General features: G+C 40.4%; 1 protein-coding gene across 14 annotated transcripts in view; it reads left to right on the forward strand.

The window, feature by feature from the left end:
• Positions 1-16,203, forward strand: part of LOC121459325 (alpha-adducin) — a 63,978-nt gene that overhangs the window by 28,930 nt on the left and 18,845 nt on the right. For all 14 annotated transcript variants that reach the window (XM_041668916.1, XM_041668921.1, XM_041668923.1 and 11 more), the window contains exons 4-8: positions 4,902-5,053; positions 10,844-10,924; positions 11,146-11,295; positions 15,451-15,594; positions 15,684-15,782. In XM_041668916.1, the coding sequence (XP_041524850.1) occupies positions 4,902-5,053; positions 10,844-10,924; positions 11,146-11,295; positions 15,451-15,594; positions 15,684-15,782 (626 nt within the window). The remainder of the gene's footprint in view (positions 1-4,901; positions 5,054-10,843; positions 10,925-11,145; positions 11,296-15,450; positions 15,595-15,683; positions 15,783-16,203) is intronic.

The raw sequence follows: 16,203 nt of genomic DNA on the forward strand, positions 1-16,203 counted from the left end.
TGGAATTATAGATAGGTGTGAATTGCCATGTAGGTGCTGGGAATTGAACTTGTGTTCTTTGGAAGAGCAGCCAATGCTCTTAACTGCCGAGCCATCTCTCCAGCCCTGAGATTCTGTGTTTCAATTAACTTTAAGCAGTCTATAATTTTCTTATGTGTATCAGTGTTTTTCCTGCTTTCATGACTGTGTACCTCTAGAGCAACATTTCTTTTTTTAAAAGAAGGGACAGTGGTGGCACAAGCCTTTAATCTCAGCACTTGGGAAGCAGAGGTAGGGAAATCCCTGCGAATTCAAGGTCATCCTGGTCTACAGAGTGAGTTCTAGGACAGCCAGGGCTGTACAGAGAAACTCTGTCTTGCAAAACAAAACAAAAGAAAAACAAACAAGAAAAACTGTTTCTGGGGACAGGAGAGATGGCTCAGCAGTTAAGAATACTGGCTACTCTTCCAGAGGACTGGGGTTCAATTTCCAGCACTTACATGGCAGCTCACAACTATCTGTAACTCCTGTTCCAGGGGATCTCAAACCCTTATGCAGACATACCTGCAGGCAAAACATCAATGAACATAAAATAAAAATAAATAAATTATATATACATAAAAACGTTCGTTAGAGTTGTTCATGTTTTGTGTGTGTGCATATCCCTCAGAGGCCAGGAGAGGCATTGGAGAAGGGTGTGATTCACCACATGGGTGCTGGAACTTGAGCCCCAGTCCTCAGCCAGAGCAGCCAGTGCTCTTGGCTGCTAAGCCAGTCATTAGGACAACATTTCTTATCACCATTGTCACTGTGGCTTAGAAAAAGTGAGAAACAGCATTTCAAAGCAAAGCCATGGTAAACTTGGGTGAATGTAAGTAAGCAAAGATTAGTGTGTCTTGCTCATGTGGAGCATTACCTTAGCTGTGGACTTTGTAAATGTCACCTTACAAGGTAGAACCCAGGGATAGGGCTGTTGTCAGTACCTTTTTTAGCGGGGCAGGTCACATCCTGCTTCTTCGGTGGTCTGGGCAGGAGTGCGGGGAAGTGGGGGGGGGATATGGGCTTCCTCCTTCCTAGAATTCTACTGTTCTCATTGCCCCGCCTCTACTTCCTGTGTGGTTGACCTGCTCTGTAGGACAGGGGATTCAGTGTCAATCTCTGATGAGTTAGTTGGATGGTCAGCTCTGATTGAGAATACAAGGTACTGGCTTCAATTAGGTCTCCTGACATTTGCTGCTTACTTGTCTGTTGTATTCTTAGAACTTGCCTAGCACCGGATGGTGACTGAGTACAGAAATTGAAGAATCATTTAATGTACTAGCATGAAACCTAATGGCCACTAGCAAGGCATTCATGTTTCCCATGGACTCCTGATGGGTTAGACGACACTGGTATGGGTTAGATGATAGGAGAGTATATTTCACCCACACATTGTCTCCTCATTATAAATACATTTTAGTAATAACTCACTGAAAACAGGAAGAAGGAAAAGAAGAACAGACTTGTCTCCTTCCAAGTTTCTGTTTTTTCCCCTTCCCTTTAGAGCCCATCATATTGTATTTAGATCTAGTACAGAAATGTACATCCTTCATTGTTTTTAGTACTATGTAGAATATATTCAAACTCATCATCATGTTTCATGTTAGTGATAGTTTTTATAGATTCCCTTTATTGAGACTGTTTCTTCTATTTCTAATTTGCTGAGAGGGTTTATCCTGAAGGAAGTTGAGCTTTATGAAGTATTTCTCCATCTATTGAAACATTAACATTTGTGTGGTTTTTTTATTTTGATTTTTTTGTTTTTGGCTTTTGTTTTCTTTAGTTTTTTGAGGCAGGGTTTCTCTGTGTAGCCCTGACTGTCCTGGAACTCACTCTGTAGGCCAGGCTGGCTTCAGTCTCACAGATAAGCCTGTCTTTGCCTCCCAAGTGCTGGAATTAAAGGTGTGGGCCACCACTGCCTGGCTTTAATTTTGTCATTTAAAGAGCTAACTTTTGATGGATGAATCAATATTTTAATTTTTCTTTATCTTTGCCATATATGTTTATTATTGCAAATTTCCTTTTTATATACAAATTTTGTTTTGTTTTGTTTTGTTTTATTGATTTTTATTGAGCTCTGCATTTTTCTCTGCTCGCCTCCCTGCCTTTCCCTTCCGCCCTTCAGCCCTCCCCCAAGGTCCCCATGCTCCCAATTTACTCAGGAGATCTTGTCATTTTCTACTTTCTACTTCCCATATCGATTAGATCTATGTAAGTCTCTCTTAGTGTCTGCATTGTTGTCTAAATTCTCTGGGATTGTGGTTTGTAGGCTGGTTTTCTTTGCCTTATGTTTAAAAACCGCCTATGAGTGAGTACATGTGATAATTGTCTTCCTGTGTCTGGGTTACCTCACTCAAAATAATGTTTTCTAGCTTCATCCATTTCCTGCAAAATTCAAGATGTCATTATTTTTTTCTGCTGTGTAGTACTCCATTGTGTAAATGTACCACATTTTCCTTATTCATTCTTCAGTCGAGGGACATTTAGGTTGTTTCTAGGTTCTGGCTATGACAAAGCTGCTATAAACATAGTTGAGCACACATCCTTGTAGTATGATTGAGCAGCCTTTGGATATATACCCAAAAGTGGTATTACTGGGTCTTGAGGAAGGTTGTTTCCTAATTTTCTGAGAAATCTCCACACTGACATCCAAAGGGGTTGTACCAGCTTACATTCCCGCCAGCAATGCAGAAGTTTTCCCTTTTCCCAACAACCTCTCCAGCATAAGTAGTCATCAGTGTTTTTGATCTTGGCCATTCTTACAGGTGTAAGATGGAATCTCAGAGTTGTTTTGATTTGGATTTCTCTGATGACTAAGGATGTTGAACATTTCCTTAAGTGCCTTTCAGCCATTTTAGATTCCTCTGTTGGGAGTTCTCTGTTTAGGTCTGTACTCCATTTTTTTTTATTGGATTATGTGATCTTTTGGTGTCCAATTTCTTGAGTTCTTTGTATATTTTGGAGATCAGACCTCTGTCTGATGTGGGGTTAGTGAAGATCTTTTCCCATTCTGTAGGCTGCTGTTTTGTCTTGTTGACTGTCTTCTTTGCTTTACAGAAGCTTTTCAGTTTCAGGAGATCAAATTTATTAATTGTTTCTCTCAGTGTCTGTGCTGCTGGGGTTATATTTAGAAAGTGGTTTCCTGTGCCAGTGCGTTCAAGAGTACTTCCTACTTTCTCTTCTATAGGATTCAGTGTGGCTGGCTTTATGTTGAGATCTTTGATCCATTTGAACTTGAGTTTTGTGCATGGTGATAGATATGGGTCTATTTTCATTCTTCTGCATGTTGATATCCAGTTATACCAGCACCACTTGTTAAATATGCTTTCTTTTTTCCATTTGATATTTTTTGTTTCTTTATCAAAGATCAGGTGTTTGAAGATGTGTGGATTGATATCTGGATCTTCTGTTCGGTTCCATTTGTCCTCCTGTCTGTTCTTATGCCAATACCAGGCTGTTTTCAGTATTGTAGCTCTGTAGTAGAGTTTGAAGTCAGGGATTGTGATGCCTCCAGAAGTTCTTTTATTGTACAGGATTGTTTAGCTATCCTGGGTTTTTTGCTTTTCCATATAAAGTTGAGTAGCGTTCTTTCAAGGTCTTTGATGAATTTTGCTGGGATTTTGATGGGCATTGTGTTGAATCTTTATGTTTTGTTTTTTGAGACAGGTTTTTACTGTGTAGTCCCAGCTGTCCTAGAACTTCCTCAGTAGACCAGGCTGGCCTTGAACTCACAGAGATCCTCCTGCCTCTGCCTACTGAGTAATGGGATTAAAGGTGTGTGTCACCTCTGCCCTACATTATATAAAGTTTTTAAGTCTTTACCTTTAAATTATAGTTTTTGCATGATTAGAAAGGAGATTGTACCAAACATTCTTGAAAGAAGAATCATCCATTCTATGCCTTTTCTTTTATCTGCTCACTCAGGAATATAATGCTGCAAGCTATGATTGTTGCTTGCTGCCTCATGTTATTTTTAACCATGTGTTCACCATAATCCACTTTCCTTTCCACAGGTATCTGAGCCCCTTTCACATACTGACACACCACGTTTCTGAGGTCTGTGCTGTGTTGACAGACGTCACCCATTTGGTCCACTTCACTGTCCCCTGATCCCTATACCTCATTTTTTTTTTTTTTTTTTTGCTGGAGAAAATATCATTACAGGGTTTTTTTTTTTTTTTCTGCTTGTTTCATGAATTGGTCCTGGCATCTCATGACAGGGTCCTGGTCTACTTGCTGAAGTAAATGAACATGATTCAGAGATCTTCCTTCCTTCCTTCCTTCCTTCCTTCCTTCCTTCCTCTTTTTTTTTTAAAATTTATTTATTTATTATGTATACAGTATTCTTCCTGCATGTATGCCTGCAGGCCAGAAGAGGGCACCAGAGCTCATTGCAGATCGTTGTGAGCCACCATGTGGTTGCTGCAGCAGTGCTCTTAACCACAAAGCCATCTCTCCAGCCCCAGAGATCTTTCAAGAACCAAACTGCTGGCTCTTTCAGATTCATGTATTACAAACTGATGAAATACCCATAAGTCAAATCTTTGAAATATGGCTTTGGTTTTCCTTACAGACTTCTTGTAGCACCCAACAGCCAGTCCCCACCCCAACCCACTCCCCACCCAGGCTGTAAATTTCCTTTCAATCTATTCTTTACTGCTTCTCCCAAATTTGACTCCCTTTTTGTTACCTATTTTTGAACTATGTATTAATGCCAGAGAGAACATTCTTTTTGTCATTGAAGTTTTTGAAATTTTATGGTCTAATATGGACAATAAATAGTACTATGGTAATTGATTTGCATTTGACAAATGGAAACAATAAAATACCAATAAAGTTTTTAAAACAAACAGAAGTTTGACTTCTGTCTTTCCTTATCCTAGGTCTTGGTATGGTCACCCCTGTGAATGACCTCAGAGGCTCTGACTCCATTGCGTATGACAAAGGGGAGAAGCTGCTGCGCTGTAAACTGGCAGCGTTTTACAGACTGGCAGACCTCTTCGGGTGGTCTCAGCTGATCTACAACCACATCACAGTGAGTACTCCAGACCCGTGCCCGAGTGGGTGAGTGCTCATTAGCCGTCCAGCACCATCCTTTCTCGCACTGCATAAATGAGTCTCTTTGGAGTCCTTACAGGACACAAGAATTGGCAAGTGTGGGTTCAGAGTTGTGAGAGTAGTTTTTTAAAACATCTTTCTTGCATGCCAACCTAATAAATGTTTATCAAATAAGAAGCAGTTTCTAAAATTCATTTATGACTTACAAATCTAACAGTATTTTCTTTCTGACTCTGGTCGAAGCTTCTCTGTTATGCTTGTGTTTTCAGCTTCTCTAGTTTTCTGCCTTTTCCCAACATTTTCAGGGCCTCTCTGTTCCGCAGTGTAGATTTGTAACAAATGTTACTGACTGTCTGTTCTCTCTGAACTAACCATTGTTCCAACTAAGGTTGTATGGGGGACTGTATGAGTCCTGCCCTTGTGCATGGTTCCTTCTGTTTTCTAACCAATCAGCCCATCCTTTACTTTGTTTTTGTTCAGCTTGTTTTCATGGCCCATCATCTCAGTAATGCTCTTTGCTAGTTGTATGGTGCCTGAATTCAATCCCTGGGACACACGTGGTGGAAAGAGAAGAAGAAGGACAGACTCCGTGGAGTTGTTCTCTAGCCTTCCCACAGGAGCTGGCACGTGCTCCTTCTTCCTTCAGTAAATAAATAAATGTAAAAAAATGAATTCAAGATTGTTCTTGACTGTGTTTCAAAGATAGTTTGAGCTAGCTCGAGCTTCACGTGTTCCTGTCTCAATAAACAATACGTAAATCCAGAGAACAACACCCTGCTGCCCTTCTTTGAGTTCTCTGAGTAACCGCCTTTGCTGTGTCACAGAAAATAGCGGCACTCTTTCTGTCTCTGGCCACACTGTGCCTGGCTGTGAGTCACATCGCCTCCTTCCTCCTAAACGCCCAAGGGACCACAGTTTGCTTTCCTTTTCCTCATTCTTACCTAGTTTTTCTGGCTTGTTTCAATTTCTTGTTCTTGTTGTTGTTTTCCATTTAGTTTCTTTCCCTGGATTTAAAAAACCTTACTTTTTGTAAACTCTACTTTTTCTCTGTGTAGCTCTGGTTGTCCTGGAATTCGCTCTGTAGACCAAACTGTCCTCAAATTCAGAGATCTACCTGCTTCTGCCTTCTGAGTGCTGGGATTAAAGGTGTGCACCACCACTGCCTGACTAAAACTTTACTATTTTTAAAAGTTTGTGAGGGCTGAAGAGATGACTCAGTGGTTAAGAACACCAACTGCTCTTCCAGAGGACCCAGGTTCAATTCCCAGTACCCAGATGGCCTCTCACAACTGTTTGTAATGCCAAGTTCTGACACCTTCACACAGACATGCAGGCAAAACACCAGTGCACATTAAATAAAGTTAAAAAAAGAAAAACTTTCTTTTAAAAAAATGTTTATTCGTGTGTGTGTGTGTATGTGTGTGTTCCTGCCTGCCTATATATGTGTCTGTGCGGATGCTCAAAGAGGTCAGAGAGATGTATATGATCCCTTAAAACTAGGATTGCAGGTGGTTGTAAGCCTCCATGTGGGTGCACATACTGAACTTGGATCCTTTCGAAGAGCAGAGAGCACTCTTAACCAATGAGCCATCTCTCCAGCCCCCCACATTTACTAGTTTTTGAGGCTGGTCTTTTTTTAAGTTTTATTTATTCATTTATTCAGTTATGTATTTATTTATTATGTGTACAATATCTTCCTGCATGTCAGAAGAGGGCGCTATATCTCATCATAAATGGTTATGAGCCACCATGTGGTTGCTGGGAATTGCCAGATCCTCTGGAAGAGCAGTCAGTGCTCTTAACCTCTGAGCCATCTCACCAGCCCATAGATTTTGAGGCTGGTCTTAACTCAGTATGTGACCCAGGCAGAACCCCAACTTGCAATATTGAATTTTTAAAATTATTATTACAATGCCTGCTTATTATAACAAGTATGCCTTATGTATTTGTTACAGATGTCTAAAGAAAAACTCATACTCCTGCCAAACTCTTATTTGTCTTGAGGTAGCCAGTGCTGTCTACTCAAGCAGCTGTGTAGATTGCTTGAGCCTTTTCTCCATATATACCTATGGCTGTTTTCCACATGTGAACTCATGACTAGTGCTTGCTCCAGCTTAGCTGCTTTCTGGACTCAGAGGGATGTGAAACCTCTTGAAGCTGAGGTCTGGCGCCTTCCTTGTTAGCAGTGTGTTATGCTACTCTCTCTTTGCATTGATCTGTACTGCAGATGCCGAGTTGCCTTCTTCCTGTCTGCTTGCTGCATTGCTGTTAAAATGAACTTTTCAAAAATGCAGGCTGTGTCCTTGTTACCATGTGCTGCACCCTTGTGTGGGGTAGAGTGTTATCCTTCCCTCTTCCCATGAAGCAGTGACTCTTCTCAATCTGTCCAGTCCACTGGAGCATCAGCTGTATAAGCAGAGCTGCTGTGTAGCCTGGCTGTGGGCCTGGCACAGTGTAGGTGTGCCCTCAAACATTAAGTGGTGACCAGCTCTGGCTGAACTAAAATTACTTGAGGAAAATTGTGAAAAAGAATTCACCAGAAACTTGATAGCTGAACAGTAGGCCCAGTTAGCTTAGTTCATGTGCCAGTGCACATCCTGGCATGCTGGAAAGTTGCTGGCCCTTCCGGATAATTACACTGGACAGAAAACTCAGATGGAGATTTAATGGTAATTGGTTCCATGCAGATGTTACAGCTGTAATAGGAATAGAAAATTTAGTCCCTGGTTTTAACAGTAGCTTCATTATTTGTGTGTTTTTAAGATGCTTTGTATAACTCACCCTGTTATGAATGCTGTTTTAGTGACTTGGACTCAGATTATAGGTGTTCCCCTCTCCCCTGTAATTTGTTTGATGTTGACAGAATTAAAATGCCAGTTAGATGTTTACTGTTCTGTCTTTAACTATCTTTAAGTGTTCTGTTTAGTTATTAATATACAGTTAAAAAATAATCCATTACCAAAAAGATTTTCTATATGTTATGAACTAGAACCAGAGTGTTTGAAGAACCCCCCCCCCCCCACACACACACACCCGGCTTGGCTTTTTAAATTTTAGAGTGTTTTTGACATCCATTTGTTTTGCCATTAGACACCATAACAGCATCTAGATATTCTTACGTAGATACTTAGCAGGAAAGAGATATTAACAGTATCAGTGCAAAAGTAAGTGCTAAGAGGTCATTCTGTTTTTTCGTTGTAAGAGTGTCAGGGATTTTCTGCTAAGGGGATTTGAAAGTGCTGACAGGTGCTGGCAGCTTGGAGAGGATCGTCTGACTTAGATCTTTAACATTGTGTCAGATTTAGAGACGCCTTGGAGATGGGGAAGGACAAGCCAGGGTGGCCCAGCTGGGATTTTGGGCTGAGGCGCTTCTTGGCGAAGACCCTTTTCTGGGCCTTTCTGTCCTGCATTAGTTAAGTCTTAGCACTGGTAAAGCCTCATAGCTGGTTGCTTCAACTCTAGTCTGGCGTTCACCCTCGGGCCAGTGCACAGGGTATGGGGGATATGAGTGCTGAGGTGTGTTTGGTGTTTAAGAATGGCCGAGGGTCTGAGGCTGTCTACTCTCATTTACAGAGGAGAGGTGGTAGCCAAGGGTACAGACACAGGGATGACTGTTGAAGAAGCCTACTTTGAAATGCTCTTTTTTCATTGGATGTCTGAATTCTGTGTGAAATCCCTTTTGCTTTAGACTAAGAAATTTATATTTAAGTGTTTGATATTAAAACATGTAAATCTGTTAAGCCTACAATTGGTTTTATATATTACTGTTGTTGTTTGCTAAAGGGTCTCACTGTATAGCTCTGACTAACTTGGAACTTGCTGTATAGACCAGGCTGGCCTCAGAGGAAATAAAAGGAGAAATAACTATAAAATAAACACAAAACAAGAAAATAACTTTATAGAAAAAGTAAAATACTTTATCATAAGAAAAATTGTCCAACTCATAAGTAATCAGGAAATTCTTTTTTTTAAAATTTATTTATTTATTATGTATACAATATTTTGTCTGTGTGTGCCTGCAGGCCAGAAGAGGGCACCAGACCTCATTACAGATGGTTGTGAGCCACCATGTGGTTGCTGGGAATTGAACTCAGGACCTTTGGAAGAGCAGGCAATGCGCAGGCAATGCTCTTAACCTCTGAGCCATCTCTACAGCCCAGGAAATTCTTTTTCCCTTCTCTCCCTTTCCTCTATAATACTATGCTTAAGCTTAGCTAGTATTACGGAGTTTGTTAACCAGTAGCAGGTGTATAATGTGCTTCTGTTTAGTCTGTAAAAACTTTTTGAGACAAAGTCTTACCTAGGGGCTCTTGAGAACTCAAGGTCATTCTAATTTAGCTTCCTTCCCAAGAGCTGGAATCACAGGCATGCTTTGCCTTGCAGCCTTGTAGAGAGGCACTTAAGTCTATTCCCAAATTATTGCTTATGAAAATGAGGTATCTCTTATTGTGGGATCAGCTCTTCCTTTTCTCATTGCTATATTTCTGGTATATGCTGGATATATATATATATATATATATATATATATATATATATATATTTTATGCTGAATGAATTGTTGTAGAGATAAACACACACAGAAAAACCAAAAGATTGTGTTCTTTTGTGCTCATCTTTCCATCATCTTATAGGTTTGTGTGTTATCAAAATCTAATTTGGAACTTTTACTTATTATTTATTTTAAGTGTATGTGTGTTTGCTTGTCTGTAGCAGGCTTTTTCTTTTGGGCCACCAATCAGCTCCTAAATCATGACACAGAGACCTTTTTCTAGTTATGAATGCTCAGCCTTATCTTAATGCTTGTCCTACTAGCTCTTAGAATTTAACCTGTTTCTCTTCATCTACGTTTGCTTTGGGACTTTTCCCCTTTCTTTCCTTCTGTAAATCTTACTTTCACTGCTTCTTGTGTCTGTCTGGCAGCTGCCTAACTTCTAGGACTGGGTGTGTCCCAGTCTTTTCCCCTTGTTCTCTCTGGAATTTAGAGTTCTCCTCCTGTTTATTCTGTCAACCAGCCACACCTATCCCTCTCCTGTTGACTGGTCAGCTTTTTATTAGACCAATCCGGTGCCTTAGTCAAGCAAGTTGAAACAGATGTTAACGTATCTTTATGTAATTAAAAAATGCAGCGAAACAAATGTAAGTCATCCTAATATTGTTAAACAAATGCAGCATAGACAAATATACCACACCTTTACACAGTTAAAGTAGTATTCCTCAGCATAAACACCTATAACATATCTTTACCTAGTTAAACATTCCACAACAGGTATCTACAGAGACCAGAAGTGGGGTTGGATCCCCTGGTATTGGAGTTAATAGGTTGTTTGAACTGTCTGATATGCATTCTGAGAACCAGACCTGGGTCCTTTGCAAGAGCAGCAAGTGCTCTTAATTGTTTAACCATTTTTCCTAGCTCCTTGAAAAACTTTATAAAGGGTTTTGTTTTTTATTACTCTACTTCTGAGGATTGGCACCATTTTGCCATGAGACCGATGGCCACAGAATAACTTTACAATGACTAATTGGCATATCAGGGTGAGTGCTGGGTTGTTTGACTTGTTTCCTTTACAGTCAGTTTTCATTGACATGACCAGTATGTATTTGACAATTTAATTGCTGTACAGTATAGTAAGTGTTCACTTATTAGCTTTGTGATAGACTGTATGCTTTAGTTCTTCCGTAATCATTCACCTGTGACTCTGTGTTCCGTAAGTGACACAGTTAATTATAGCTGGACTTCTGTGCTAACTCGGGTATTTTCCCATAGACCAGAGTGAACTCCGAGCAGGAACACTTCCTCATCGTCCCCTTTGGACTTCTCTACAGTGAAGTGACTGCATCCAGCTTGGTGAGAATGCCCTTTTCTTTGGCATTGTGTTATAAAGATTGTATTAGATCTTGTAAGTGCTCTCATGTCTAGTTGCAGCGCCTAATTGAGTATACAAAACTCAATTAGGAGAGGAACCTTTGAAAGAAGTTATAGACACTTTGAACTTGGATTTCAGTGTTTTCTAGTAAGGGTACCGTGAAGTCATCTTGAACGTTAAAGGTTTGCCTCTTTGTTTGCAGGTTAAAGTCAATCTACAAGGAGATATAGTAGATCGTGGAAGTACTAACCTGGGAGTAAATCAGGCTGGCTTCACATTACATTCTGCAATTTATGCTGCACGACCAGATGCTAAGTGTATTGTGCACATTCACACACCAGCAGGGGCAGCGGTAAGTGTGCCATGCTTGGAGCTTTGTAGGTTTTATTTCATTTATTTATTTGGTGCTTTTTTGTTTGTTTGTTTGTTTTATTTTGTTTTGTTTTCAAAATAAGGCCTCACTTTGACTTTGTATCTCTGGGTATCTACTCACTATGTAGACCAGGCTGGTTTCAAATTCATAGAAATCCACTTGTCTCTGCCTCCTAAGTGTTGGGGCTACAGGCATGTGCCACTGTGCACAACTTACTTTGTAGATTTTAAAGCTCTGACTTGCTCTTGCTTGTTATAGCAAGCAAATAATTCTAAATTGTTATATATTTTATACATACATACATACAAAATGCTTAGAGCTTGGGAGATGGTCAACAGGTAGGAAAGAATATTTACTTCTTAAACAAAGGACCTCAGTTCAAATACCTAGGATCCCCATAAAATACTGTATGTCTGGTGAGATGGCTCAATGGTTAAGAGTACTGACTGCTCTTCCAGAGGACCTGGGTTCAATACCCAGTGCCCATATGGCAGCTAACAAATGTCTGTAGCTCCAAGATCTGACACCCTCACACAGAGATATGTGAAGGCAAAATGCCAAAATACATAAAATAAAAACAAATTAATTATTTAAAAAAAATTGTATGTGCCACTGACTGGGAGAAGATCTTCACCAACCCCGCAACTGACAAAGGTATGATCTCCAAAATTTATAAAGAACTCAAGAAACTAGACCGTAAAAGGCTAATCAACCCAACTATAAAATGGGACACTGAGCTGAACAGAGAATTCTCAACAGAAGAAGTTCAAATGGCCAAAAGACACTTAAGGTCATGCTCAACTTCCTTAGCAAATCAAGACATTTAAGATACCATCTTACACCTGCCAGAATGGCTAAAATAAAAAAACACCAATGATAGCTTTTGCTGGAGAGGTTGTGGAGAAAGGGGTACACTCATCCATTGCTGGTGGGAATGCAAACTTGTGCAACCACTCTGGAAAGCAGTGTGGCGGTTTCTCAAGAAATTCGGGATCAACCCACCCCTGGACCCAGCAATACCACTCTTGGGAATATACCCAAGAGAGGCCCTATCATACAACAAAAGTATATGCTCAACTATGTTCATAGCAGCATTGTTTGTAATAGCCAGAACCTGGAAACAACCTAGATGCTCTTCAATGGAAGAATGGATGAAGAAAGTATGGAATATATACATATTAGAGTACTACTCAGCAGTAAAAAACAAGGACTTCTTGAATTTTGCATACAAATGGATGGAAATAGAAAACACTATCCTGAGCGAGGTAAGCCAGACCCAAAAAGAGGAACATGGGATGTACTCACTCATATTTGGTTTCTAGCCATAAATAAAGGACATTGAGCCTATAATTAGTGATCCTAGAGAAGCTAAATAAGGAGAACCCAAAGAAAAACATATAGGCATCCTCCTGAATATTAACCTTCATCAGGCGATGAAAGGAGACAGAGACAGAGACCCATATTGGAGCACCGGACAGAAATCTCAAGGTCCAAATCAGGAGCAGAAGGAAAGAGAGCACGAGCAAGGAACTCAGGACCACGAGGGGTGCACCCACACACTGAGACAATGGGGATGTTCTATTGGGAACTCACCAAGGCCAGCTGGCCTGGGTCTGAAAAAGCCTGGGATAAAACCGGACTTGCTGAACTTAGCGGACAATGAGGACTACTGAGAACTCAAGAACAATGGCAATGGGTTTTTGATCCTACTGCACGTACTGGCTTTGTGGGAGCCCAGGCAGTTTGGATGCTCACCTTACTAGACCTGGATGGAGGTGGGTGGTCCTTGGATTTCCCACAGGGCAGGGAACCCTGATTGCTCTTTGGGCTGACGGGGGAGGGGGAGAGACAGAAATCTTTTTTTTTTTTTTTTTTTTTAAATTTTTCGAGACAGGGTTTCTCCGTAGCTTTTGGTTCCTGTCCTGGAACTAGCTCTTGTAGACCAGGCTGGCCTCAAACTCACAGAGATCCGCCTGCCTCTGCCTCCCGAGTGCTGGGATTAAAGGCGTGCGCCACTACCGCCCAGCAGAAATCTTTAATAAGTAAATAAATAAGTAAATATATAAATAGAAAAAAATAAAAATAAATTGTATGTGGATGTATGCATGCTTGTAACTTCATTACTGTGAGGGGGCAGAGAAAGGAAGATCACTGGGTTTTGATGACTACCAACCCAGCTCTAGGTTTAGTGAGAGACACTGTCTCAAAGGGAGTAAGATGGAGAGCGATGGAGCAGGACACTGTTGTCTTTCTCTGGTGTATGTGTATGATATATGCTTGCACAGGTATTTACCCACATCTACACTTCTGGCACATCACAAATAGTCATACACAGGAATATAAACTTTATAACTGATTGACTTTTTTTTTTTTTTTTTTTGGTTTTTCGAGACAGGGTTTCTCTGTGGTTTTGGAGCCTGTCCTGGAACTAGCTCTTGCAGACCAGACTGGTCTCGAGACTTCTTTTTTTTAATGCTCTCGTTTCTGTCTGCATATGTTCCTGGGGGTAGAACTAAGCCTACATATAACATTGAGCTACACCCTCAGTCTCTAGTTTAACCTCCATCCCTCCCTCCCTTTTTAAAAGATAGCTTCTTGCTATGTATCCCTTATTGACCTGGAACTGTATAGCTACTTGTAGCAATTCTTTTGCCCCACTGAGATAGGGTCTCCTTATGTAGTCTAAGTTGGCCTTGAACATATGATTCTCCTGCTTTGGCCTCTCAGCCTGAGGATTATAGGTCTACACCATTGCCGCTGAACATATGTTTCCTTTTTTTTTTATTCTGTTTTTTGAGACAGGGTCTCACTGTGTGTGTAGCTCTGGCTATCTTGGAACTTTCTGTGTAGACCAGAATGGTCTTAAACTCACAGAAATTCACCTGCCTCTACCTCTAGAGTGTTGAGATAAAGGCTTGTACACTCTGTCTAGCTTAAGTAAATGTTAAAAATTAGCGTATTTTTGAACAAATTTAGAGGAACTTTAGGAAACATAAAGGTTGGGTAAATTTTTGTTTGTTTATAATACTGAGGATTGATGCCAAGGCTAGGCACATGCTCTACACTGTGCTATTCCTTATTTCCCTTTTTATTTTGTATTTTGAGTCAGAGTTTTACTCTGTAGCTCAGGCTGCTTTTGAAATTGAGATCGTTCTACCCAAGTCTGTGAGTAGCTTGAGCCCACTTGTGAGTGACAGGCCCTATCTGCCATGCCTGGCTACTTATTTTTTGAGACTCAACTTTACTTTAAAGCTTTCTATGAGTTCGAGGCCAGTCTGGTCTACAGAGTTAGTTGCAGGACAGTCAAAACCATGCAAAGAAACTCTGTCTTGAAAACAAATTTACAAAAAACAAAAACAAAAAAAAAAAGAAAAAAAACCCCTTATATAGCCAGGCATAGTGGTACATGCCAATGATACAGGCAGATCTCTGAGTTTGAGGCCAGCCTGGTCTACATAGTGAGCTCCAGGACAGTCCCACCTATATAGTAAGAATTGTTCTCAAAAAACAAAAACAGAGGCAGAGGCAGACTGATCTTTGTGAGTTTGAGGCCAGCCTGGTATACAAGAGCTAGTTCCAGGACAGCTCCAAAGCTACAGAGAAACCTTGTCTCGAAAAACCAAAAATAAAAAACAACCCCCCAAACTCACTCTACTACATTTATTTAAATAAATATAAGAGAAATTTTATAGTTATGTAGTTGTCAATTTGTTAGAAATTAAGTTTTATCTAATTTTCAGATGTTTTTTCTCTCTTACCTACAGACTAAATTAAAATGTGAATAAAACCTTGTAGCACTTGGAACTTTCCCTTTGAGACCAGGCTCCTCAGAGGGCCTATTGTCTGCTCCTTTCATGAAACCATGACTCACTGTTTTAATAAGAACTGACTGGCGTAGCATTTATAATCACTGGAAAATCTCAGGCATGGTTTTCTCCCAAGTTCTCCCAGCTACTGTCAGGGGCCCTAGAAGTAAAGTTTATACTTACGTTTATGGGTTCATTTGTTTCCAACAAGAGAATGAAATTAAACATATATCACTGTCATTTTATTTCTGTGAGGAAAGCATTTGTGTGTTGTAAGTTGCTGTTTACCTGTGGCTTTTCTTTGTTGTGGTGGCCATTTGGTGTCTAGGTATCTGCAATGAAATGTGGGCTTTTGCCTATCTCCCCGGAGGCACTTTCCCTTGGAGATGTTGCTTATCATGACTATCATGGCATTTTGGTTGATGAAGAGGAAAAAATTTTGATTCAGAAAAATCTGGGTCCTAAAAGCAAGGTCAGTAGCATCTCATGGTATTTCAGTTGTAGAGCCAAAATGATCAGACTTGGTGCCTTGTTCCTCAGATCTCCCTTGCTTTCTCTTAGGTTCTCATTCTCCGGAATCATGGGCTTGTGTCAGTTGGAGAGAGTGTGGAGGAGGCCTTCTATTACATCCATAACCTTGTGGTTGCTTGTGAGATACAGGTAGACCATTCCATTTAGCTTATAGTTTATTTGGATGTTTCTAGGGTTCATGTGGGTTTTCTGATACTTGATTTGCAAGAATGAAGGTTTGAGCAAGCCCTTAGCCACGATGAGTTTATGATTTGGAATTTGTAAAAGATTGCTGGGATTTTCATTTCTAATTTTTCATATATATAAATGCTTGTATCACTTATGTAGTATTGGTGTGTGATATGGCTTTATGTATGTCCTATATATATATTACTGCATTTGACCTTTCCTTGTAAAAAGGTGGAGCAAAAATGTAGAGATTTTTTTGCTTCTCAGCGTCAGTCTTCCTTGTACCTCTCTACTCTGCTCCAGCTCCTGCTGTCCCACCACTCGTTACCAACAGCCGTCGGGTAATGAGGAAAAGTGCCCGTTTTCTTAGGAGTGTCCATAT

The sequence above is a fragment of the Microtus oregoni genome, unplaced genomic scaffold (assembly GCF_018167655.1).
Source record: "Microtus oregoni isolate MIOR12 unplaced genomic scaffold, Mior012 000019F_ref0000042, whole genome shotgun sequence".
Taxonomy (NCBI): Eukaryota; Metazoa; Chordata; class Mammalia; order Rodentia; family Cricetidae; genus Microtus; species Microtus oregoni.